Source organism: Zeus faber (genome assembly GCF_960531495.2).
Source record: "Zeus faber genome assembly, chromosome: 2".
Taxonomy (NCBI): domain Eukaryota; kingdom Metazoa; phylum Chordata; class Actinopteri; order Zeiformes; family Zeidae; genus Zeus; species Zeus faber.
The window spans coordinates 17,340,633-17,367,021 of record NC_137189.1 but is presented as its reverse complement, the minus strand read 5'-3'; the positions used below and the strand labels follow the sequence as shown (position 1 = coordinate 17,367,021).

The 26,389-nt window shown below is 44.5% G+C and overlaps 2 protein-coding genes across 3 annotated transcripts; one reads left to right on the top strand and one right to left on the bottom strand.

The window, feature by feature from the left end:
* Positions 1–225: 225 nt before the first annotated feature.
* On the top strand, positions 226–15,576 carry tram2 (translocation associated membrane protein 2). Of its 2 annotated transcripts, none has more exons than XM_080021606.1 (11): positions 226–380; positions 2,007–2,070; positions 2,184–2,293; positions 3,404–3,520; positions 3,943–4,001; positions 8,063–8,138; positions 8,263–8,333; positions 9,020–9,124; positions 9,241–9,384; positions 10,141–10,298; positions 14,732–15,576. In XM_080021606.1, the coding sequence occupies exons 1-11, from the start codon at positions 261–263 to the stop codon at positions 14,806–14,808; spliced, it is 1,101 nt and encodes a 366-aa protein (XP_079877732.1). In that variant the 5' UTR covers positions 226–260; the 3' UTR covers positions 14,809–15,576. The 2 variants fall into 2 exon arrangements, with proteins under 2 accessions (XP_079877732.1, XP_079877731.1); XM_080021605.1 differs by having other exon boundaries at positions 8,063–8,147.
* On the bottom strand, positions 14,873–25,653 carry LOC307247148 (EF-hand domain-containing protein 1-like; the record flags this gene model as incomplete). Its single annotated transcript, XM_080023221.1, has 10 exons — positions 14,873–14,957; positions 18,515–18,662; positions 18,806–19,019; positions 19,249–19,389; positions 20,094–20,320; positions 20,864–21,059; positions 23,715–23,864; positions 24,000–24,287; positions 24,519–24,740; positions 25,591–25,653. 10 exons carry the CDS (start codon positions 25,651–25,653, stop codon positions 14,873–14,875), a joined length of 1,734 nt encoding a protein of 577 aa, XP_079879347.1.
* Between the last annotated feature and the right edge of the window lie 736 nt (positions 25,654–26,389).

The window sequence follows — 26,389 nt, the reverse complement described above, 5'->3', positions numbered from 1 at the left end:
TACTGAAGCTTTTAACTACGTTATACATTTAGGTTTAACAGCATTTTAATTGCATAGATCTTAAAGTAAACCTCTCAGTCGTGAAAAGGGCTTCAGAGCAGAAATGCTGCCGCGGCCCTTTAAGACGCCGCGCGTGCGCAGATCGACCAGAAAGTTAACTCCTGAACTTCGTTTTTTTTGTTTTTTTTTTTCCCCTTCACTGATTTAGAGGGAGAAGGTATTTTTTTTGGAGGGTGAACAAAGCTCCCGCTCCGCAGAAAATGGCATTTCGCCGGAGAAACAAGAGCTACCCTTTCTTCAGCCAGGAGTTCCTGATCCAGAACCACGCCGACATCGTCTTCAGTTTGGTCATCTTCATTTTGATCGGATTGATGTTCGAGGTGAGGTGAACCCGGACTTTCCTCTCTCTCTCTCTCTCTCACCCCCGTCTTTCGCTCAGCTGTGTGTGTGTGTGTGTGTGTGTGTGTGTGTGTGTGTGTGTGTGTGTGTGTGTGTGTGTGTGTGTGTGTGTGTGTGTGTGTGTGTGTGTGTGTTTTTTGTGGAAGTCACCCCCGATGGCGTGTTCTCTTCTGTTCTTCCCCCGGTGTCCTGCCTATCAACGGGCGGTGTAGTAAATGGTACTACAACATGTATACAAATGTAGTTAGGGAAGTTTAGTCTCTATTTGGATCAAATGGGAAGACGACACACACACGCACACACACACACACACACACACGCACGCACGCACGCACGCACACTGTACTTTTGTGAACACTGTGTCGTGGAACTTTCTTTCTGATCGCATTCTGTCCCCAATAGTCTCCGCGCTGCCTCTGACCGTGTTTCTGGGTGGCGTTTTGAAACGAGGTTTTGTCGGATCGCGTCATAAACTCCAGCTCTAAAACCAAACTAAGTACACATTTGTACTCCATGTCGACTCCAGGAGAGCCTCTTTTTTTTTTTTAATTTTTATTTAATTTATTTATTTTTTATATCCCAACTGGACCGGGCTGCACCGAGCGGACCCTCAGTTTACTGCCACGTCTCAACCCCTGAGCTGCTGCTGCTGCTGCTGCTGCTGCTCCTGCTGCTACAACAGCTGCTGCTAGGGGGCTGATCTCCACCCAACCCTGCTGCACTTTCCGCCGCTGTGACAACTAACTGTTGATCTGTTGCGGTTCCGATGTTCGACACCAATGGCCCGTGTTCTTTACGGTATCGGCGCGTGAAGGAGCCATCGCGGCTTGCGCCGTCGGGTTGCTACCGGCGGCGGCATTCAGGTTTAAGCCTGCGTTACGTCAAAATATGTGACCTGCGGAATTCTGTGACGCCAGCACATTTCTGCTCTGCAGTTGACCAAAACCTCTATTTAGAGAAGTGAAAACAACTATATGTGCATGATTTAAACTGTTTTACTAAAATGTATACACATATCTCACACATACAGACCAACTTGGATTGTTTCCTATTTTTTTTTTCATTTTTATTTCCTCTATTTTTGAGTTTGAATGGTCATTTTTTTGGTTTGTGTATTGCCAACAAAAAAAAAAAAGAGTTGATTCTTTTTAGCTGTATTATTTATTTTATTATTCGTTACACGTGTGAAGTTAACTCACACAGGAAGGCATAGCAGGCTCACAGATCACTGATTTTTCAGTAAGGAAGTGCACCAGCTCTCTTAATGTCCGAGAATAGCCATGTAAATAAGCTGCCCTCCTGAAGGGGGGACTTTGTGACAGAAGGCTAAAGGCACCTGCAGCCGATCGGCCTGCAAGCTGCAATGCGTGGAATGCAGTCCGCAGCTCCAATGGAAGTCATCTCAATCCAGGTCAATGCAAGCCTTGTCATGCAGTCCTGTTTGTTCTTTTCTTTTTTTTAATCACCCCGCACCGTCATCTTGCATTATTTACCCACAGAGAGTCAAATTACAAGGCCCAGACGGGAGGTTTCTGAGGGGAAAAATAAAAAATGTCTCTCCCTCTCTTATTTCTCTCATGCTGCCGATTCTCCTCACCGTCTTCCAGGCCACGGCTAAGACGGCCATACTGTTCATTCAGCCTCAGTACAATGTCAGCACATTATCGCCAGGTATGCAACTCCTCCCGCAAATTGTTGCAATAACCTCAAAATCAGAAATAAGAAAGTGCTAGTCTTCATTGCTCAAGGTGACCGGTGACCCCTGCTGCTTTGTGCCTGTTTAGAGGGAGAGGTGACGTTCTACCATTACGGATGGAGAGACTGTGCCACCATCCTCTTCTACTTCTTCATCACCATCATCCTACACGCTGTGGTGCAGGAGTACGTCCTGGATGTAAGTACTGCTGCATTTTGGGTAGGGTTGGTATTGACCAATCAGAGAGATGTACTCTTGGTTTCGGAGTTGTTAGAATCAAACAAAGGTGTGTGTGTGTGTGTGTGTGTGTGTGTGTGTGTGTGTGTGTGTGTGTGTGTGTGTGTGTGTGTGTGTGTGTGTGTGTGTGTGTGTGTGTGTGTGTGTGTGTGTGTGTGTGTGTGTGTGTGAATATGCTTTTTGGGTCATTTTACTCAAGGTTGTACTTGTGCAAGAAGTCCAAATAATTTCACACACACACCCGGATTCTTGAAATCCACTGTGTGTACATGGTGATGGCTAGTTCTGTAAATATTTGGATACTCAGGTTCATACTGGATCATGCCCATGTCTTCTATCGTTTCCCACGAGTCAGGGAATGTCATTATTAGTGATGGGAAATCTGAATAATATCTAAGAAATACTGCCAGTTACATATACAGGGTTCTTACCAGGTCCTTGAGGTGCTTGAAGTTCTTGAATTTCATCCTCAGAAATGTAAGTACTGGAATAACTTGAAAATAGCCCTCTTTGTACTGAAGTGCTTGAAAGGTCCTTGGAAAAAAAGAAAACCTGGATTATTCCCCCTGGTTTTTATTCATATGGTAAATTCTATAATATTTTAATTTATAAATATAACTGAAAATGTCCTTCAAAATGAAAAAATAGTGCTTGAAACGTCTTGAATTCCATTTTGTAATGCCAGAATGAACCCTGCATACATGGAATGAAATATTCTGGTGATTTAATAAATACAGGGACACAAATCTATACTTTAAAAATGTTAAAACTATAGTTACGTGTTATTATATATATATTATTTACCCCAAATTGTGATTGTCATTCTTTGAAGGTGGAGGAAGAGGATTTTGAGGAAATGGGCCTCAGTGACACAGACTGTGCTGTGACTATTGTTTTTTAGAGAATACTTCCCTCGGTGTAACGGCCAGTAATAGAAGCTGCTGTCTTTTGTTGGTATTTATATCGCTCAGTACTTCCTTTAACATGATACAGGCAAGGACCTCCTCTTTTTTTTTTTTTTTTGTTTTTATATAAACAGGACCTTCATTTTTTTCCCCGTCCCCATTTCAGAAAGTGAACCGCCGCCTTCACCTGTCCAAGAGCAAGAACACCAAATTCAATGAGTCAGGTCAGCTCTGTGTCTTCCACCTGGTGTCCAGCGTGTGGAGCCTCTACATCCTCGTCACGGTGAGATGGAGTGCTCTTAAAAACATTGAAAATGCCATTGTCCGTGTTGTTGATGAGGAAATATGGTAATGGCTTGTACTTCAGACATAGGTGTGAATTTTTTTATTGGCGTTTATTGTTTATTGCCAATTTTTCTTTCTTTCAGTTAATTTATTTTTTTCATATTGCTAATGTTTCTAGTTTTTCAGTTCACTTTTGGGTTTATTTCATATATTTCTATTTCTATTGTACATTTTTGTAGTTGCCTATATTTTTATGTAAGTTGCTTACACTCCCCGGGAATGAATGAAGTATCTGTCCATATACAGTATCTAGCTGACTATGTAAACTATGTTATGTTGTTATTTTCTATTGTTCTATTATTCAGCTATTCATTCAGCTGAAAGAAACAAACTTGACATGTCATGACATGTTTTCTTCAGGAAGGGTATCTCCTGCATCCCAGCAGCCTTTGGGAGAACTACCCACACGTGCACCTCAGGTACAACGATTCAAGGTTCAAGAGGTTTATTCGTCACATACATATACATACTTTCAAACATATATGCAGTGAAATGTAATGCAACGCACCCGGTGATAACACACAATTTGTCCCAGGAAAAATTTCTTTCTAATAGACCAACTGACTGACTCCTAAAATGTTATACAGTAAGTCTAATACTTATATGATAAAATAAAAATATATAGAATAAAATAAAATGAAATAAAATGGAATAGATAGAGAGGAATAGGCTTATGTATATGGGATAGACTTATTTATATTGGATAGGCAATTATGTATATACAGATATGTGCAATAAAGTGGCATGTGAATAAAGTGAGGTAGTACTTGGGATAATACAGCACAGTATACAGCATTTCGGCGGAGCAATACAGCATCATGAACAACCCAGAACAGTGACACAGTATGCGGTACAGTATGCTACATACAGTACAGTAGGTAGTGGAGCCTATGTGTGTGGCTCAGTGAGGACCCCTGGTGAGGTCAGCATTGACAGTTCTTATGGATTGTGGGAAAAAACTCTGTCTCAGTGTCTCTGTTCTCGCTGTGTGACTGCGGAGGCGCTTGCCTGACCGCAGCAGCTGGAACAGTCCGTTGTTGGGGTGGTGAGGATCCTTCATGATCCTGTGGGCTCTGCTACTACACCTCCTGGTGTATAAGTCCTGCAGGGAGGGGAGGGTAGTTCCAGTGGTACGTTCAGCTGAACGCACCACCCTCTGCAGGGCCCGCCTGTCCTTAGCAGTACAGCTCCCAAACCAGGCAGTGATGTTGCCTGTCAGGATGCTCTCCACCGCTCCACAGGAGAAGGACTTGAGGAACCTCACGAGACCCGGAATTTCCTCAGCTGCTGAGGTGGTAAAGACGCTGCCTCGCCTTTCTCACCAGAGTGTCTGTTTGTAAAGTCCATGTTAAGTCCTCTGTGATGTGGACTCCCAGGTACTTGAAGCTGCTCACCCTGTCGACAGAAGTCCCATTTATCACCAAGGGCGTGTGCCTCCTTGATTGTGATCCTCGCATAAAGTCCACAATCAGCTTCTTAGTTTTGCTGACGTTCAGGTGGAGGCTGTTGTCCTGGCACCAGAGTGACAGGTCAGCCACCTCCTCGCGGTAGGCCTTCTCGTCGCAGTAGGTGATCAGGCCCACGTCAACGGTGTCATCAGCAAACTTGATGATGGTGTTGGAGCTGGACCTGGCCACACAGTCATGTGTGTACAGGGAGTACAGTAGGGGGCTGAGGACGCAACCCTGGGGGGATCCTGTATTCAGGGTGAGGGAGCTTGACATGTGCTTCCCCACCCTGACCACCTGGGGGCGGGCTGTGAGGAAGTCCATGATCCAGGCGCACAGCGGAGCATTCAGTCCGAGCTCCTTCAGCTTGACAGCCAGTCTGGTGGGGACTATTGTTGAAAGCTGAACTGTAGTCGATGAACAGCAATCTCACATAGGCCCCCTTCTGGCCATCCAGATGTGTGAGCGTGGTGTGCAGTACCTGGAGACCGCGTCATCCGTGGATCTGTTCTGCCTGGACGCAAATTGCAACGGTCCAAGGTGCGGGGGAGGGAGGCGCAGATATAATCCTTAATCAGCCTCTCGAAACACTTCATGGCCACCGAGGAGAGGGCCACGGACGGTAGTCATTCAGGCAGGTTGGAGAGGCGATCTTCAGGACAGGAACGACGGTGGACCTCTTGAAGCAGGACGGGAGATGTTGAATATTGTAGTGAACACTGGAGCTAGCTGGTTAGCACAGGTCTTCAGTACTCGCCCTGATATGCCATCTGAGCCCGCAGCTTTCCTGGTGTTCACCCGCATCAGAGCCCTCCTGACCTCGTGCACGGACACTGAGAGTGTGCGCTCATCCCCAGCGGTGTAACTCCAATTAGCCGGCGAGCTAGCGGTGCTGTTGCCAGACTCAAACCGCACATAAAAGGAGTTCAGTTCGTTGGCTCGAGAGGCGTCCACATTCGTGGCTGGGGAGGAGCTGCTCTTGTAGTTAGTAATAGTCCGCAGCTCCTCCCACAAGCGTCTTGTGTCCCCCCCGCTCCATCTGTAGCTCCACAGTCTCTCTCTACGCCCGTTTAGCGTTCCTCACCGCCCTCCGCAGATTGTACGACGCCGCTTTGTAATCGTCCATATTTCCGGATACAAGACCGTCGTTGTAAGTGGCTGTGCAAGCATTCAGAGGGCAGCAGATGGATTTATCAACCCACGGTTTCTGGTTTGGAAATATCCAAACTTTCACCGTGGGAATGATATTATCCGCTAGCGGAGTCACAAAACTCACTGCCGCCTCCGTAAACCCGCTGATGTCACTTGAACTTGATTGGAAACTGTTCCATTCTACGTCAATCAGAGCGTTCTGAAGCGCAGCCTCTAATTGGTCCGTCCACCGCTTCACTTCCCTCGTCACCACCAGTTCTCGCGCGATCAGAGGCCTGTAAATGGGAACCAGCGAGATCGTGGCGTGGTCAGATTTCCCGAAAGCAGGGAGCGAGACGGTCTTGTATCCGTTCTTGTAAGGTGTGTAACAGTTGTCCAAAGTTCTGTCCCCCCTGGTGGCACACGTGATGTGTTGGTGGAAATTAGGCAGAACTTTCTTAAGGTTCGCCCTGTTAAAGTCCCCAGTCACCACCACAGCTGTGTCGGGATGTTTGTTTTGAACTCCGCACAACACATCGTACAGGACCGACAGAGCTGCATCGGTGTCTGCTTGTGGTGGGATATAAACGGCTGTGATGATCACCGTGCTTAATTCCCGGGGGAGATAAAATCGACGGCATAAGATGGTCAGCTGTTCCAGGTTCGGCGAGCAGGAGTGGGAGAGGAATTTGGTGTTGTTGGGGTTACACCAGCGGTTGTTTACCATTAGGCAGACGCCTCCACCTTTGGATTTCCCCGACTCCCCCGTTCTGTCGCCGCGGAACATGGAGAAGGACTCAGCTGGATGTATGGCTTCATCGGGCACCAGTGGGTTCAACCATGTTTCCGTCAGACAGAGGACGCAGCAGTTCCTCGTGTCTCCTTGGAATTTAATCCTCGCTCGAAGTTCATCCATCTTGTTCTCCAGGCACTGGACGTTCGCAAGAAGGATGCTTGGCAGAGGTGGACGGTAAGGTTGCGTCCTCATTCTGACCCGAATGCCGCCTCGTTTACCACGGTGCTTCCTCCGTGGGCCCGCTCGTGGAACAGCGGCTCCATTTTTGTTGTTGTTGTTGAGTGTTCCCGCGTAGGATTTCCGCCGGCCACTCTGTTTCCATGGATAAAAAGTCCCAAAGTTGTTTGTTTAGGGAAATTTTTATATCCATGAGTGCATTGCGGTCGTATGAGGTAACTGCCGATGTTTTTTTGGCGTGACATGGAACAAATATTAACATGATGAACACTTGATTTGTATCCTTTCTTAAACTGGAGGTAGCAATCTTAATGGTTATGCATTTAATAATGCGTAAATAATTTGTAATACTGCAAAATAAATATGGCGCTTAATAAACGATTCTGTCCAACTATTTACAACCTGTCTATAAACAGGCTGTTGCTTACCTGTAAGATTTGAGCTGCTTTCACACATGCACTCCGGACAATGTCCATATAATCCGGTCCGGACATTGTCCGGAGTTGCCCTTTCACGCATGTAGTTCACAACCGGAGATTGTCCGTGTCGGACACATTTACACCTACTGGAAATACTCTGTTTGGTTTTCACGAGGGGCGGAGCCTGGGTGGAGCTTGCAGGACGTGACGCAATGACACATGATGCTGCAGAGTTTTAGCACACCCAAGATGGCGGATGAGGCTACTTATCAGTAATTGTGACATTTTTTTGCATTAATACTCAATGTATTTGGCCGTATCAGCAATATAAACGAGAGATTGGAAAGGAACATAACATTTGCGTTAACACACACAGCTCCCCTGGGTAATGTCCAGATAGTTTCAGGGTTGCAGTGCATGTGTGAAAGCAGCTCTGGATTCATAGTTTCACAATTCAACCTAATCCTCATTGTGCTGGGACTGCTAACACCCACCTCTTTGTGCTGAAGGTTTCAGGTGAAGTTCTTCTACCTCACTCAGCTGGCCTACTGGCTTCACGCCCTGCCGGAGCTATACTTCCAGAAAGTACGCAAGGTCAGTACAGAGGCCGTGGGAACCTGTGGACTGTGCATGTGCACTTTATGTCTGCGAGGACTCGAAAAGGGAGGGTGGAAATATAAATAAACGGAGGGCGTTCTGTTGTTGGCAGGAGGAGATTCCCCGTCAGCTCCAGCACGTCTGCCTGTACCTGCTGCACATCGTGGCTGCGTACCTGCTCAAGTAAGCCATTTAGAGGTCCCATTTTGAGGTTATTAAAACTGCGGCATTTTAATAACATTTTGATTCATCCCTGGAGGAAAATTGCAATTTCCCAGCAGCTCACATCAAAGCAATAAGCAGGAATAATAAAAAACAATATTATACAAATATGAAAAAAAAAAAAAAAATCGTAGTCTATGGGGGGAAAAAAAGTGAAATATACAATAAACCTCACCGTTGACTGGACACAATAAAATATGGCGGCATAATACCAGAAACCGGCAAAATAAACCAGAAATTTTGGAATTGTAGGCAATATAAATCTAAAAAATGAACTGTTACGTAATAAAATATGGCAGGGCTAATGTAAAATTAACCTGAACATTTTAAAGCCGTATAAACCTGAAAAACACATAGAAACTGGAAATCTATAACCTTAAACATGCTTGGGTTCCTTAGTGGAGCTGGTATCTGATTCCTCATTATACTGTAGTACATTTCATTGTGCCATTTAGCCGACTCTTTTGTCCAAAGTAACTCACAATAAGTACGTTCTGTCAATAGTAGTCAAACCAACTGTATATAATAGTCACAGCTAAACCTTCCATAGGAGGAAGTAGCATTTGTAGAGATAATGTTTAATAAAGTAAAGGGAGATAGAGATCCTGATGAGACCTAATCCACTTCCTCTCCTCTTTCCCGGACAGTTTGTCCCGCGTGGGCTTGGTGCTCCTCTTCCTCCAGTATGTGTCAGAGCTGGGCTTCCACATTGCCAGGCTCTTCTACTTCACAGACGAGAACCACCAGAAAATGTTGGTGGCATCTGTTTCCTTATTTGCATAGAGGGACTCTTTCGGTTGGGTTCGTCCCGCGGAACCCCTCGTTGGGCTTTTACGACCGCGGCTTTTGTCGTTTTTTCCCACTCCAGGTTCGACCTGTGGGCGGCCAGCTTCGTGTTTACTCGGATGGTGACCCTGACCCTGATGTTCCTGGCCGTGGGCTTTGGCTTGGCCCGCGCCGAGAACCAGGGGCTGGACTTGGAGATGGGCAACTTCAACACGGTGCTGATAAGGTGGGATGGGTCACGTGGCAGTGAACACGCACTTCAGCGACGACAACAAAAAAAAGGATGATTTCTGATGACTGACATGTCTGTCGAACTAGTACATCTAATTTACTGCACCAAATCTAGACCAAATCATTTGTTGCTTTGGCCATCATCTAGTATTTACTATAAGTGTGCAGGTTCTGCACACAGGATGACTAGATCTGTTAGGTTTATGTTTTATCTCAGTGGTCCCTATTACTTTGCCGGATTAATAAAAAAAGTAGTCCACAAAAACCTGTGACCACGTCAGGTCGAATCCACTCGAATGTACAAGTTAGTGATGCGTTCGAGCTCTGTCGGAAAAATAGAAGCCGTTATATGGTAATTACTCGCAGGAATACCACAACGTTTTTCGTATTTCATGGAAACGTAACTTTTTGAAAATGTAATTCAAGGGGGGGGGAAAAAGTCCTCACTAAAATTATTGAATGACGGAGGAACAATCATAATTCTTAAAACGCCGTTCTTCAGGAATATTTAAACTGAACGCCAGAAGAGAAACGTGCATCCAACCAAGTCCACAGTGTTTGTAACTTTTGTAACTTGTGATGCATTTCACAGAAACCAAAAAACTGTAATACTCCGTGTATTGCTGCCTGCAGCTATTTATTATTATTATTGTCGTTGTAACTATTTGCGACCACTTATCTGAGTGACCATTGGCAGCGATGGTGTTTGTGATTTCTAGAAGCCTCTCCCATGCATCCTCTCTCCCTGCAGGATGGCCGTGCTGCTGCTGGTGTGTCTGATTCAGTCCTGGCTGCTCTGGAAGTTCATCCGCTTCCAGCTGCGGCGCTGGAGGGAGTTCAGGCACAAGCAGGACGCCCGCAAGAAGGCCGCTCCCAAGCCTGCCCTGCGGCCGCTCAAGAGGGACTCTCGTGAGTGGAATGATGAAATATTGTTATTTATTACGCAGCTCTATGGAATACTCTATTCTGGTTGGTCAACCAGCGGTCAGTTATTTCAATCATGACCGTTGTCGGGCGCAACCATTTGGTGGCCTGGTTTCACGTCCCTCACTCCACATGCTACATGCTAATGCTAACACACGCTAGCGGCGCGGTCTTGTGATGCTACACAGAAACTACAATGGAAGGCTTGAAGAGATTAGTGCGGATGTGTCAATTTCCCAATAACAGTGCGTAGGTTAATCTTATGTAGTTAATTTAGGGGAATTGTTTGCTACGTGTTTGCCCTGTTACTTTGTCTCTATTTTTCTTAGTGGAAGCTTTGTGAGCGTGCTAGATGCACTAGTTACAAATAGATTTCAAATCAATATTCAGTCTCAATGTATTATTTTATTAGTAAGTAAGTTTAATTAAGTAGCCGTGCGGTCTCAATTCATGATACCTGCAATTTTTTAGTTCATTGGCAAACATGATTTTTCAATTGACTGCAGTTTCACAGTAACTCACACTCTACTTACATTCAACAATCGACAACAGAAGTGACAATCGGCAAAAGGGTTTTTCAAAAGTAGATTTGCCTCCAGTGAACAGGGCTGCTATCATGCACAGCAGTAAAATAAAGTGCAAATGCTTAATATAAGTATATTAAAAATTGGAAATGTATGAATCATCTACTGCACGATGAACGTGGCTGTATATGACTATATATGATTGACAGGCATTAAACTGTGGACATGCAGTGACGGGTCACATGGTTGAGTTAATTGCTCATTCAAATCATGGCTTGAGGAAAGAAGCTATTCCTGTGTCGGGAGGCTCTGGAGTGCCGCGTTCTGAAGCACCTTCCAGACGGGAGGAGTTCAAAGATGTGATGGCCAGGGTGCGAGGGGTCGGCAATGATCTTCCCCGCCCATTTGCTTGCTCTGGTAGTGAAGAGATCTTGGGGTGAAGGCAACTTTAGTCCAATAATGCTTTCTGCAGAGCTGACGATACGCTGCAGTTGGTGTGTGTCCAGTTTTGTGGCAGTGCCAATCCACACTCTTATGGAAGTGGAGAGGACAGACTCAATCACAGCTGAGTAAAACTGTACCAACAGTCCCTGAGGCAGGTCAAACTTCCTCAGCTGGCGCAGGAAGTACATCCTCTGCTGGGCCTTTTTTGTGACAGAGACCATGTTGGTCTCCCACTTCAGGTCCTGGGAGATTTCAGTTCCCAGGACATTGAAGGTCTCCACGGCCACCACAGTGCTGCCTTGTGTGGTGAGGGGGGGACGGAGGAGGGGGATGCCTTCTGAAGTCCACTGTCTTGAGCGTATTCAGCTCAAGGTTGTTGTGGCTGCACCAGAGGGCCAGCTCTCCAACCTCCCCTCGGTATGAGGACTCCCCATCTCGTATGAGACCAATGACTTTTCTGTCATCCACAAACTTCAGGAGTTTAACAGAGGGGTCATTTGAGGTGCAGTCATTGATATACAGGGAAAAGAGCAGTGGGGCAAGAGCACACAGCCCTGCGGCGCGCTTATGCCTGTTCATTGGGTGGAGGACGTCAGTTTCTCCAGCCTCACTTGCTGCTTCCTGTCAGTGAGGAAGCTGGTAATCCACTGACAGGTAGAGGCAGACAGTGAACTGGGAGAGCTTGGAGTGGAGAAGTTCCGTGATGATCGCGTTGAACGCCGAGCTGAAGTCCAAAAACAGGATCTGTGCAGAAGTCCCCGGGTGGTCAAGATGGTGGAAAATGTGATGTAATCCAACACTGCGTCATCCATCCACCTGTTGGCCCCGGAGGCAAACTGCAGGGGGTCTGTGATGGCTTTCAGGTGGGCCAGCACTAGCCTCTCAAAGGACTTCATGCCTACAGAGGTTAGTTCAATAGTCCTGTAGTCATTTAGCCCTGTGATACTGTGCTTTTTGAGGATTGGAACTATTGTGGACTGCTTGACTTCACGTAGCTCAGGGGACCTGTTGAAAATCCTGGTGAAGACCGTTAATTGATTGAGCACAGGCCTTTAAGCAGGTGGGTGAGACTCGGTCCAGCCCCACTGCCTTCCTGGTTTTTTGTGTCTGAAAAGTCTGCAGGCGTTCTCTTCACAGATCTTCAGTGCAGGCAGGGGGGCCAGGGGGTAGGGTGGGTGGCATTGTGAGTGCCAAGTGTGAATTGGAGTGGGGTGAGGGACCTTTCAAAGCGGCAATAGAACACGTAAAAAGGTGGAGGTACACTTAAAAAGTAGAGGTTTTTGACCAAAAAGATGTGATCACAACAAGATAAGAACAAATTGATGTGGCGATATGGGTTTTTGCGGTGTTCTCAGCGCAAGCCCCTGAAGATAAGATAAAAATACTTTATTTTATACTTTTTTTTAATATCAAAAGGAAATTAGTGTTGTAGCAGCAATGACATGCATAACAAAACACACATAATTTACTATACAGTATATACAGATATATGCATGTGTATATAAATGTAATACTACTGTACCGTATAGAAATAAATAGAATAAAATAGAATTTACCTTTGTGAAAGGTAAAGCTTAAAAGTGAAAGTTAAATGTGAAGTAAAAATGTGCCTTGTGCATTTGCCATTCAGAAGAGGAGTTTCCTCTGGTGGTGGCTAAGGGGGAGGGACACTTAAAAGGCGCAAGAACAAACGATATTAGAACCACCGGAGAACATGTTCCAGAACATCGTCAGTGGAATACTCAATAAGAACTCAAGAACTCTGAGGTGAAAGCACAATCTCGACAGTGAGAGGAGACAGGAGTGGTTTTGCTTTACATAAAGATGGAACAATAAAATAGGTAGTGAAATCAATTCAACTCAATGTAGTTTATTGACAGTACCCATATATCCTCAAATAGTGACCGGGGCTATTATTTACCTTAACCGCCGTCAGGGTGCAGGGCTCCTCAAAATACATACATCTAAAATAAACTTGCATTTTTTTTCTTTTCTTTTTGTTCGGAGACACTGGGAACGGGATGCACATGGACCAGAGATCACTCTCTACCCATAAGGCAATCCACTGTCCTGATCTAAGTCCCTTGGTTTAAAATGTTTGTATCATACAAGTAGACACTAACAAAAATGGATCTAAAATAGAAACACAGTAAAACCGGAACACGAGAGCCAAACGGGATGTGCCGTGCACTCAGAGCACGGCGCAGCGTGGGAGGAGAAAATACACACACAGACACACACACACAGACACACACAGAGACTCAGATTCAGCCTTGTTTACCGTTTTTTATTTGAGTACCAGTTTATATTTGAGGAGATACCCTATCTATAAAACATGCCTCGAATGTTGCGGCTCTGGAAAACAACAAGCTTGTTGGCCCGGGAAAGGGAGAAGATTGAGTGACCCGTAAAGGGAGGTTGAAGTCCGTCCCCTGCCGTGACGCAACGGCATATGGACCAATCGCGACAAGGGGAGGTCTAGGAACGAGAAGACGACAAAAGACAAAGTAATTCTGAGGGGCTTCTTGTTCTGAACACGTCTTTTTCGTCAAAAACCTTTGCTTCTTTTTAAGTGTACGTCCACCTTGAGTTGAAATATGTCTTTTGTCTTTCTCTCGTTCTGAGAGCTCCCCTTGTCGCGATTGGTCCAAATGCCGTTGGGTCATGGCGGGGGAAGGACTTCAACCTCCCTTTCCAGGTCACTTGATCTTCTCCATGCTTCGCAAAATTTGGAGCATGGAGCGCACCTTTCTGGTGCGTCACGTTCGACGTCACGAACACGACGTTTTCGGTTTATGAATGTTAACCAGATCTGGACAACAGGATTTCATTAGCTCTGTAACGTCAGCACACCAACCTTTTTCTTCACATTGAAGCAGATTATGCCGCCTCTGGATTTCCCGACATTTCTTTTTCTCCCTAGAGAGTTCTGAAATGCGGTCGTTCCATGGAGATGGAACCCAGGTAGGCGTACTGCAGTCCCGAGTGGGAGCGGACATTCACCAGGTGAATACTGGGTAAAGGGGTCTTAAAACCCCTCTGTTGCAGCCGGACCAGCGCTTCTGCACGCATTCCCCGGTTGCGTTCCCTGAATCTTTGGGAGAGAGCTGTCGCTCTGCCCACTAAAATTCAAACGTCGTTCAAACATCCATAGAATATGACTAGTCTGGCTTCAGATCAGATGGCGTGGTAAGTCGAATGTTCAACAGTTCATTGGTAGTAAGAGTGATCCTGGTGGGCTCACTTAAAATGGAACACACCAACAAAAGCGAAGTAGCGAGGCAGCTGCTGCTGGCGCCAACTTGGATGGATCCTCAGGCCTAGCGGGGTCATTCCCACGTTACGTTTTAAGGGATTCCCCGTTCATCCCGGTTGGAAGCATTCTCGTATTCCTTCTCTTCTCTGAATTTCCCTCAATTCTTTTTCCATTTTTTTGTTCTCCCCCGCCAGTTGGCCACCATGAAAACGGGGTCCTGAAAGGTGAAAACGGAGCCTCTCCTCGGCTTAAGAAGATCAAAGCGCCTTAATCCTGACTTCCAAAATGGCTGCCCTGATCAAGTGCCCCCCCCCCACCCCACCAGGCTCCGGCTCTCATCGGCACACAGGGGAAAGCTGGCGGCCATCGCTCACCGGTGTTCTGATGAGCACGTCCGGTGGCGTCACAGGGACCCGGTTGCTACGGACACAGAGGGGGAAGAGAAATCCACAGACCCCCTCCCCCCTCGAGCCCAAAAAGACATTTAATCTTCCTATAATATCAGTATTTTTTTATTGCCCGCGCTGCCTGCTATCCCACCGTCTGGAGCTCCATTGTATACAGGATGGTTTCAAGTGCAAACACAATGTGTCCCCGTTGAATGTGTCAAATACTATCCTCATACACAAGTACTGTACAGGTTGGGACGTTGGTCTGACGTTGCCGCCATTTGAGCTCTCGTCTAGACCCAGCTTTGCTTTGTTTTGTCCTATTTCTTTTTTTTTTTTTTTTGCTTTACTCATTTGTGCTCAATTTAAAAAGAAAGGTTACTGAGCTTGTTAAGTAAAGCAGCTTTGCAGTAGACTGTCCATCACCCTTCGCGTATTTCCTGGATCATGGGACTGACCAAAATGATGGACGCCTCGGCTTCTCCCGCCGGCTCACGTAGGTCCCGCTCTTCTCGGTGGTCACGTAGACGTAAACGCCATGTATACATGTATGTTGGGTAATACTGCATGCCATTCCGTCTTTCCGTTTTTCTATCTGTTGGTTAGAGATTTGTTTATAACTTTATTAAATGAAGCATTTTTTTCTCAAATCGGATGTTTTTGTTATTTGTATTATTGTGTTCAATCAGAATAGTATTTATCTGATGGTGTTTGAAAAAAACACCCCGTCTGGCAATCGATCGTCAAGCTGCTTCTGTGTCTTTATTAATAGCCGCCGTGTTATAATTATGATTCTGTTTTCTTAGTTAAAAAAAAAAAAACACAAACGAAAACATAATTCCAAAAAGTATAAATAATGTTATTACAATACGCAGCAGCAAAAAAAAATCAAAAACACTATTCCGTTCACAATCAAGTTAGAATAAGTTTGAGACAGTATTATAAGCATTACCATAACTGTCAAACAAATAAACGGATACAAGTACACACGGCACACACGAGGAAGGAATATCAATCACTATTTTCTGTGTTTGTTTAAATTCCTCATGGATGAGGGGTGGGGGGGGCACTATTGATCCTGCAGCAGTCTTGGGTTCCTCTGATTTGTTGATTAAAAGCCATTTAATGTCGAGCGTGTACGTAAATCCACCGTCATATCGCGACATCACAGAGTCAGACTGAACGCGCTCCGGTGACGTCATGCTGGCGCTAAGCTGACGCTGTGGCAGGTCTTCGCCGTTCCATCCTAGCAAGCTTTCGGGACTACCCTCAGGTTGACTCTTTATTATTATTATTTATTATTATTATTATTTAATCCGTTTTTGAGATGTTTTGGAGTCAACAGACCCGGGACACATCCTCCAAAGTATTTACAGCTCACTCAGAAGGACCAACGACAAACCGTGAGTTTTGTTTTATGGTTTCGTAGGAAGTTATAGATAACGCCGAATGAGTTGTTTCCCATATTCTTAAGTTGTTTTTTTTCTCAATTGTTTACACACGTTTTCTGAAGACATACTGTACCTCATATTCTCAGAAATCTACAAACAAATCCAAAAACACACACACGAAACGCAAAACTCCACAAATCTCCTGCACATACACACACTCACACACAATCCTATGAATATACATTTCTAAAAAACAATTGAACTGCTGTGCTTAATGTAAATCACTATGAATAGGAAACACTAATTCCAATGCCTTATCAGGAGACTTCAGTATCACAGTGTAACACTGAACATGCCTTATGCATGTTCAGTGTTATACTTACTATGTATGCACAACAGTCTTGTAAAATATTTTTGTACAATGTTGTGTCCCGTTGTATGAGGTTTTTATACTCAAATATGAAACATGATTATACTGTAATATCAACAAAAATGCTTTTTTTTCCCAAAATGCTGTATACATCCCAACAAACACAAAGTTGGATGTGTAAAGTGTTCTACATACTGAACAAATGTTAGGAAAATGTACTGTATACAGTACTGAGTACTGTATTGATATGCTGTACTACAATATTATAATTATTTCAGAGGAGATTTCTTACCTCTTCTCATTTCTCCTCCCTGCCCTCCTCTTCTCACTCCTCTCCTTTGTTGTCATCCATTGCTCCAAAACAAAAGAGCTCGCCTGTGGCCCTTTATGTTCAAGATTCAAGAGGTTTATTCGTCACATACATATACATACTTCCATAAATATATGCAGTGAAATGTCAATGCAACGCACCTGGTGATTATGCACAATATGTTCTAGACTGAACACAATAGCTACCTAGTGCGAAGTCGACACGGAGCGCAGGCGCAGGCGACCGCAAGGGGCTGCGCCACTATCGCCACTAACACTTACAGTAAACCTCTGATTGCTAATTGAACAATTGTCGAACGTGTTTACTCAGGGGCGGAAGTAGGGAATTTAAGTTTAGCATTGCAATAGCACTGCAATCTGTGTAAAGCGGGAAATGTTCTTGCATTTTTGCAGAATTAGTTCAGGGGATTGGTACATGAGTGACAGGTTGTGGTCATTGTGTCTCACGTATGAGGGTTTGTGTGTAAAGAATAGAGAAACTGTAAGACACTAAACTGCTGTATCTCTCCATTTTATAATATTTAATATTACATAATTTAGCAGACACTTTTATCCAAAGCTACTCACAATTATACACTGATGGACGCAGCCATCAGGGTTCAAGTGTCTCGCTCAAGGACACTACAACATGCTATCAGGAGGAGCCTGGGATCAAAGAGCAGCAGCCTTCAGATTACTTGACGACCTGCTCTACCTCCTGAGCTACTGCTTAATATAATATTTTGCCTTACACCTCGCTCGGCCTCTGATCTAATAGGAAACTGTTGTCGTCACAATGAAGTTGTTTTAGGTGGCACATGACGGTTCAATAATTTATCGACGGAGGACTTGAACGTGACATAGTTCTGCCGCTGTCATGGGACTCATTACAAACAGCTTGTATGCATTGTATGCATGTATCTGAGCATGGGCATGCACCCTTCCTGCCAATATCACCACCAGCCGCCACTGCAAGTGTGACTGTCTTTCAAAGATTGGGTTAGTACTACTGTAGGGCACGTCCACGCAAAAATGTTGGGATTGTATTTAATAGATTGTCCACAAGATGGCAAACAATCAAACATCACATCTGCAACAGCTCCAATGAGTACTTATTCTAGTGAATAGGCTTTTGAAGTAGAAAATAAAAGCCCTGTTTGTTGCAGATGGGCTAACACTGAGGGGCCGAAGAGGGGACGGTGGGCTCTGCCGCTTCATTGTCACCTGAGAAAGGAAGAGATGGGTTAGGGATGGCTGGGAGTCAACAAAACATTGATTTATATTCCTGAATATTGTGGGCATTTTGGAAAACATAGCAGTGCAAGATGAGTCGCTAAATGAATGAACGATAATCTATTCATGAGTAAGGCAGGAAAACTGAGTCAACTGAGATTAAAATGGAATTACTGGGTGAATTTAACCCCAGTGTTAAATTTAAAAATAAAAGAATGTGTAGTTAAAAAAATACCAGAGTTTTCCTTTAAGGTCTGCTGAGTTGTACTATTTTGGTTTTCTGACTGTTCACTTCCTGCCTCCTGCTCTGGAACCAAGATTGGCTTCTTGCGTAGGGATTCCAGTGTCTGAGCTGGGATCTGGTCCGAGATTGACTCCAGGTACTTGAGCACAAAGTCATCGGCGTCGATCAGCACAAAGCGATGACGGAAAACTAATGATAAACAAGAGCAAGCGCAAGAACATTTCATGTAAACAGAAAGACTGTCAAACCGTTATGTGAGTGGCCACAGTGGCATACAGTCAGGCTGCCTGCAAGAACAGCCCTGTCAGTACAGCCTATTGAAAAAGCCTTACCCTCCACTGTGGATCCAACCACTAAGTCCCCAGGCGCATAGAAATTGGGGTCGTTCAAGGTGAAGCCTGGCTTTAGAACACGGGTCTTCTCCAGGAACTTGCCGGCGATGATACCAGAGTTACGGGAGGGCTTCTCAAAAATGCTGATCATGTTGTTGGACAGGAAGTAGGAGAGGACAAAACGGCGACCCTTGTGGTTGGGATTCTGGGAGTCCTGTGATGTGAAAGGAATACTTTAGCTGCTGGTAGGCTTATGAATACAGCATCTTTAAGAGGTCACCGTCTTTTCTGAATAAACCCCTTCTTCCTGGTAAAATTATAAAATGTCTGTTGCTCGAAATCTCAGTAACTGAGTGGAGGGGTTGGCTGAAGGTTTCATCAAAACAATTTTTTGCATTCCTTCCAGCGATCAGTAAAACTAGACTCCTTGCATCACTTCTTACCAGCTTGGCAACGTATCGCAATACTTTGTGGTCGTTCTCCAACATCTTCATCACGTCCTTCTTGGGAGGCTTGGGGACGAGGGAATAGCAGTTCTGTAGGGAATCCTCTGGTGAACCAAAGCCGTTGTAGGGAGGTACTTCCTGTGAGGGTCAAGAGAGAGGAGAAAAGGAAGTTTAAACATCTCAAATCCTAATACTATTACATAATACAAGTTACATTGAATTGCCTAGAGATCCCACAGTCATAATCCCTTATACTAATTCTGGAGATGAGCAATTTATGGGCAGAAATAAGTATATTCCTGCATATCTTCACCCCTTCAAGGCAACACATGTTTAAAGAAAATTACAATGTCTGGGAAAAAGTTGTTTTGACAAAGATTTTTGATTGAAATAGGCATGAAAATTATGCTATGATTAGGAACTGAGATACTGAAGTGTCAGCCCCCTACGCTCGAATCCTTTATTAACATCCTCCCTTTCTAAACTACAGGATGTTGATGAAGGCCAGCTTGTATTGTCTGGGCCTCCTTCCCTGATGGCTGAGATATGGCACCCCTATACCCAGTTTGAGTGTGGACAATTGTACGTACCTTACTTTTAGACAATACAACAAATTATCAAATCAAAATGTATCTGATTATGGGTGGAATGAAAAATAAAGTAATGAAATTGCATAACAAAGTATGCCCAGATATCACAGCCTTAATCTTTTTTTTTTTCTCTTATTTTGCACTAGTGTGATTATGGGAATATTTAAAGAGAATCTTTGAACATTCACATGTTAACAGTGACAACCGTGGTGCTTTGTAACTTTCCATTTTTAGAAAATGTAATTCCCTTACCCATTTCCTGTCCTGACTCCAGTCACCCTTCTTGGGTCCCTTGCCATGCTTCATCTCCAATTCTGGATGGTTGCTCTGGTAGTAACCTTTGGTGAATCCATCGCACTCATACAGGAGGAAGCTGCGGCCCATCAGCTTCACTGTCTCGCCAACCCGGAAGTCCTTCGGAGAGAAATATTCCTGAACCTCCTGAGAGGAGACCTCCAGCACGCACCTAGGGAAGGGCTCTAGAGGGCAGTGGAAAGGGAATTTGACAACAACACAGCATCTGGTTTAAGGGATCCAGGTGGTTCACCAATCCTGATGCCACATGATGTAAAATTATTGAATCAAAGTTTTACTGGTCAAATGCTTGACAGTACAGCCAGCGTCATGCAAGCAATGGAATGCATGATCTGCAACCCAGTCCCAACAATTCAAGAACAAAATATAAAAAAGTAATCAGGTGACGGTAGGTAAAAAAGTATATGCAAGATATTTTCAAAACATATGAGCATATTTAATAAAAAAAAAAGTTAATGTTAAATACAGTTAGTTAAAAATGAGTGAAGTTAAAAGTAGCTATGTAGCAGCCATGCAACATCAATGAAGAGGAATGGAAGGTAGCACATTTATCATGATGGAACAAAGAAAGCAAAAAGCTCATCCACAATAAACTAGCTCCTTATGTCAACACAGGTGGCACATGCATGATCCAGATCTGTATGTACAGTAAATTGTATAATGATACACGCTCAATTCTGAATACAGCAATTCAGCAACGGGCTCACCGCAGGCTGCCTTGATGGTTTTGGGCAGTCGCTGTCTGCGCATCAAGATTGGGAAGGGGTCTCTGCCGCTGTTGGGCTGGTGGATCTCTCTGACCTCCACCGTGTCATCCATCAGGAAGTAATGGATGGTCACAGGAGATATGGTCTCCCCGTACCGAGAGTCGATGTCTTCCCACAGAGCAAAGAACCGCAGCACCTAGAGAGATTGAGGACGGGGGTAGCTGGTGGATCATTATATCAGTGCAGATGACCTGTAGTCAGTTAATTGTGAAAAACTGTTGATAGTGCAGAAGGTGGACGAAAATGACTTTCAAAAAACGTTGTTGGTGGTAGACTGTTGCCGACTATTCGGCGGGGGGGGGGGCACGGAGGAATGTGGCACAAGCGATTGCTCATCCCTAGGGTTGGGTACTGACCGACCCCGTATTATCCCTATTATCGATAAGCTCCAACGTTACCAGTTCTGTTAAGTCTAATAAGCTTTTTCACTATTTTCAGAAGAGACATCTCTCCTCTCTCGCTCTCTCCGGAGATATGTGCGAGTGCTCCCTCTGCCTGCCTCTCACATAGAACATGCCACATTGCCTGCTGGCAATAGAAAATAACATATTTTATACATTCATGTACTTCTCCTAAAAGCACGTTACCCCTTTGTGCAGTGTTCGATTGTCAAAAGTGTAAAGCTGCATCAACCGGTATCCCGCCAGCACCCCTGATGTGCGCAAAGTGAAGGCCTGCTCATAGCTGCTTGCAGCTCTCATTTGTTTTTGTTTTTCTCTTAAAAAATAAAAAAATAAAAATAAAAAAAGATAAGAGTAGCGTCAAAGTACCGGATCGATAAGTGTTATCGCTAAGAGTAGTAGTACCATTAAGAACTTAACGATGCCCTTCTCTACTCATCCCCCTTCCTACGTGCTCCGTCCTTCCAAATAAAACAACAGTGTTTTTAGTCCCAGTTTAGGGTGTTCAGACTACATGATCCTACACTTGGCGAGCGGCGAGAGCCTTGGGAGACAGCCGCTGTCTCGCGCAGTCCCACGCACACAAGACTTGACGAGACTTAGGTATTTTTCCACACGACTTGCCAAGAGTAAAAAAAATGGGGAAGAATGGAGACTTTATAAATAAGAATGGTTTGGTGTAGTTACAGTTTTTGCCGATAAAAGACAAAAAGGAAATGATAAGGGGTTGGTGGGGAGATGCAGACTGCATGGATTATTTCTGCAGAGAGAGTTGAAGGTAAATTATTATTATTAATTAAATTCTAAATAGTGATGTGCAATGAAAAAAAACCTAATATTCCTTTATTACATGCATTTCATATACACTCTATATTACTCCTCCCCCTAGTTTCTTCTTGCATTCTCAATGGCTCATCGCTGTCCGTTTCAAACTACAAGAACTTTCACTGCTCGACAAGGCTGCACAATATTTTTAAACATGCCTGAAGTTATCGGGACATCTGCGACCGCCGCTCATCAGCTCACAGCCTGTCGCAGGCCCATTCAAATTTAACAAGCGGGATGAGGCACCGGTGACGGCTTTTTGTCATCGTCCTCAGAAATTTGACAACAGCCAGAACGGGGCAAAAGGAGTCTGAACAGGGCATTAAGCTAACCGGGCATTTACTCACGTTTATTGCTAAATTCAAACAGAAAAGTTTGAGCTACATTCACTGAATTCTCTATGACAGAGTAAAGGAATATTCCAGGTCAAGGCAAGGCTACTTTGCTAATAATGTTACAATTCATTCGTTTTTACATTATTAGCGTCATACACCGATCAGCCACAACATTAAAACCACCTCCTTAATATTGTGTAGCTCGCCCTCGTTCCACCAAAACAGCTCTGACCCGTCGGGGCATGGACTCAGTCCTCTGAAGGTGTACTGTGGTATCTGGCACCAAGACATTAGCAGAAGATCTTCTAATTCTGTAATGCCTTGGGCACACAACACGACTTTGAAAGTCGTCCGATCGCTGTACAGTTCACACTACACAAATTTCTGTCTTGTGATCGGGAATCTTGCAGTCTTGTGGTTTCACACTACATGACTGATCGGTGACAGGGGGTCACATTACAAGATCTTTCACCGGGAGGAATCCCTGACGAGTCTGTTGGGTCTCAATGGCACTCTGACTGGTCTGCAGCTACGCAGCCCCATACGCAGCAAGCTGCGATACACTGTATGTTCTGACGCCTTTCTATCATAGCCAGCAGTAACTTTTTCAGTAATTTGTGCTACAGTTGCTCTTCTGTGGGATCGGACCAGACGGGCCAGCCTTCGCCCCCACTTGCGCCCATGACCCTGACGTTTTACCGGTTGTCCGTCTTTGGACAACTTTTGTGCTTACCAGGAACACCCAATAAAACCTGCCGTTTTGGAGATGCTCTGAACTCGTCGTCTAGCCATCAGAAGTTGGCCCCTGTCAATGTCACTCAGATCGTTACGTTTGCCCATTTTTCTTGCTTCCAACACATCAATTGCAAGAACTGACTGTTCACTGTGCACTTGCTGCCGAATATATTCCACTCCTTGCCAGGTGCCATTGGAACGAGATAAGCAATGTTATTCACTTCACCTGTCAGTGGTTTTAATGTTGTGGCTGATCGGTGTATGAGATAATACACAAAAAATACACATTTTATTTTTTCCACCAACCATTCAGTGGAAGATGATTGCAGACCCTTTCCCCACACATGGTGTTATCCACTGTTCTAGGGACTGCTACCACGTGACTGCTACCACGTGACTGCTACCACGTGAGGGCCTCAAGGCACTGCCATCCAAATGTAATGCATGGGCCTGGAGCTCAATGGGTGAGGTTGTAAATAAGGGAATCTCGGTTACCTTGCGGTCCAAGGTAAGGAATCGCTTCAGGTTGTCAAATTCTGATGGGGTGATGTAGCAGCGCTCGGGCTGGGTGCGGTGGGTGATGTAAGGGTCGACTGGAATTATTTCTGGCTCATTCACTAAAATGCCTTGCCTTTCTAAGAATTCCTGCACAACAGATAACATCACATCATCGACATTAACAGAGAAATCAAAAGTGGAGCGATAAAGATAATGACAAAGACAAACAGATAGGTATCTTATCAGTGGAGAGGTGGAGTATCCATTGTGGGGAGGGTGTACCTGTGTGTAGGCGTCACAGTGTGTGATGCGGTATGTGACCCCGTACACCACCAGGTCCATGCCCACATTGAGGTCCTTCCAGTGATAGTGCTCTCCTTGGTCGTTCTTGGGCAGACGCTGGCGTCTCATAAGCTTGCCCTGAGGCAGCCCGGAGTTCTGCACCCGGGGCTCGATGATCCACATGGTGTCGTCTTCCAAGTGGTAGTAAATGACCACGTGGCGCACACGGTAGTACTCATCGGGGGAGTGGAGCACATCCTGCTGGAAGTAGCCAAAGAAGCGCAGCGCCTACAATGGAGAGCGATTCAAGGCTTAAGAAGGTTAAAGCATATTTCATGTGCTAGAACAACCTTGTTCTTTCAAAACAAATGTTTGCCGAGCTTTTGTTTTCCAGGTTTAGCCTAAGCTCTTACCGATCTTTCCTCTTGAAACGCTGACATAGTGTCTTTCTTCTTCTTCAACATTAAAACATACAGTATATCAGTGCCAAACATGAATTGGTTTTCAGTAGGCCTGTACCTTTTTGTCTAAGGCCACATGAGCTGGGACAAACTTGAGCGTGGGGTCTTCAGCAGAAGGGCCATAGTCGATGAACGGAGTCTCACTGGACAGCTTATCGATGTCTTCTGGTTCAAGCTGTGCTGAGGGGAGGGGAGTCTGTCCGATGCCCACAGTGGGTCGACGGGGCAGCGCAAAGCCGTTCTTGTAAGCCAACGTCTGCGGCCGATGGTAGGCAGACTTCTGCTCACAGAAATCAAAAGTTGAAAGAGCAGTGTTTAAGAGTCTTGAACAAGATAACATTGACATTATTTTTTTTTTCATAAATTATCAGGAGAATCCTTAAATTGCTGTACTACTGACGTGATAAACAAACATTTTTTTTCACACTCTGCATGAAGCATCTTTTAGCTACATATCTGTAATTATACTGTATATTACCTTTATAGCTAAGATTGCAAAAATATTAAAGAAAAAGCAAAATGAAAATACAGGAATATCATGTCAAATAACATTATTTTTTTATAACTGTACAAAACTAAATGAAAGATTTGTAGTTTGGAGGTTAAAATTTGATTTTTCTTTCCGTAGACATTGTATTTAAAAAGTTAATTTCAATCTATAGAGTAAACATTTATACTTATCCTAGTATTTTCCAACCACTGTGCCAGGTGTGCTGTGATGATATTTGTTCAAATTCCACTTACATAATAATTAAATGAAATTATCCCTTGCATTGCGAGATAAAAATTGCAGCTAATTCTTCAGCTGCAGTAAGGATAGTAGCTTTCTGTTGATCACAATAAGCTCAAGTTTCACACTGAACGTGAGTACTAGTAGGCCATAATAACAAGCACATAAATATTTCTCAATTTTTTTGTGGTTAACAGGATTGTGTTTTGCTTTAGGATTATTAAATTGTGAAAGGTGCGCCATGGCAGAAACGCTGATTTAGACTACTGTAATGGTGTTAGGAGACAGATTGCATGTTAGTCCATTATTTAGTACAGTGTTGCTAACAGCACATTAATAGCTAGGAGTTCTTGCAAGTTGCTAACGCTAGCTCTAGAAGTCTCCTAATAGTCTGGTTTACCATTACATCCCGAAATGTATATCCAGGTAAGAACGGCAGTCCACTTCCATTATACAGAGACATTGTTGGTGTCGTTAAGTTAGCTAACAGCTTATATAAGTATTTTAAAGTTTAAACTCGACAATTCCTGGCGAAATTGTAATCGCATTGGCCCTGTGTGGCCATTCGTATGTGTGTGTATTACACACACACGCCAGCGCTTACACACTGTGAGTGGAATACTCTCAGCGAAACGCGCCGCTTTATTAGGGGGAGGGACGGGTGCATCGTTGTGTGATGTCACAAAGACACCTCGCGATGACGCCCCCAGGTTGCTGTAGCTAGTGAGGGGCAGGGCTATTAGGGGAATTTCCTATATGTTAAGACGTGTGTCCATGCCGACTGAGTTTATGCTGACAGGTATGAGAGCTCTATTTTTCCCGTTACAAACACATTATAATAGCACCAAACATTTACTATTCTTGCACATTTTCTATGATTCACGTTGCCGGATCTCGCCGCAGTACTCCATCCACAGTTTTCGAGCGACATACACACAAAATGTATCAAAACGACCGGTTTGATCCCGAAGGCTGCGCTATAACTTTGTGGAAGGTTGCAGCCAGTGGTTCACAAAGTGTTCGACCTTTTGGTTTCGGTTGGTTTGCCCAAGAGGTTTCCTTTGGGAAATTAGTGTGAAACAAAGATATACGGTTGTCATGAGAACACATGTAATCATATACGGGGAATTCCCCACACAGCCGCGGTAGATGCAGCAACTTGATGAATACAAAGCCCACTTTTAGAACGGCTCCGTTTC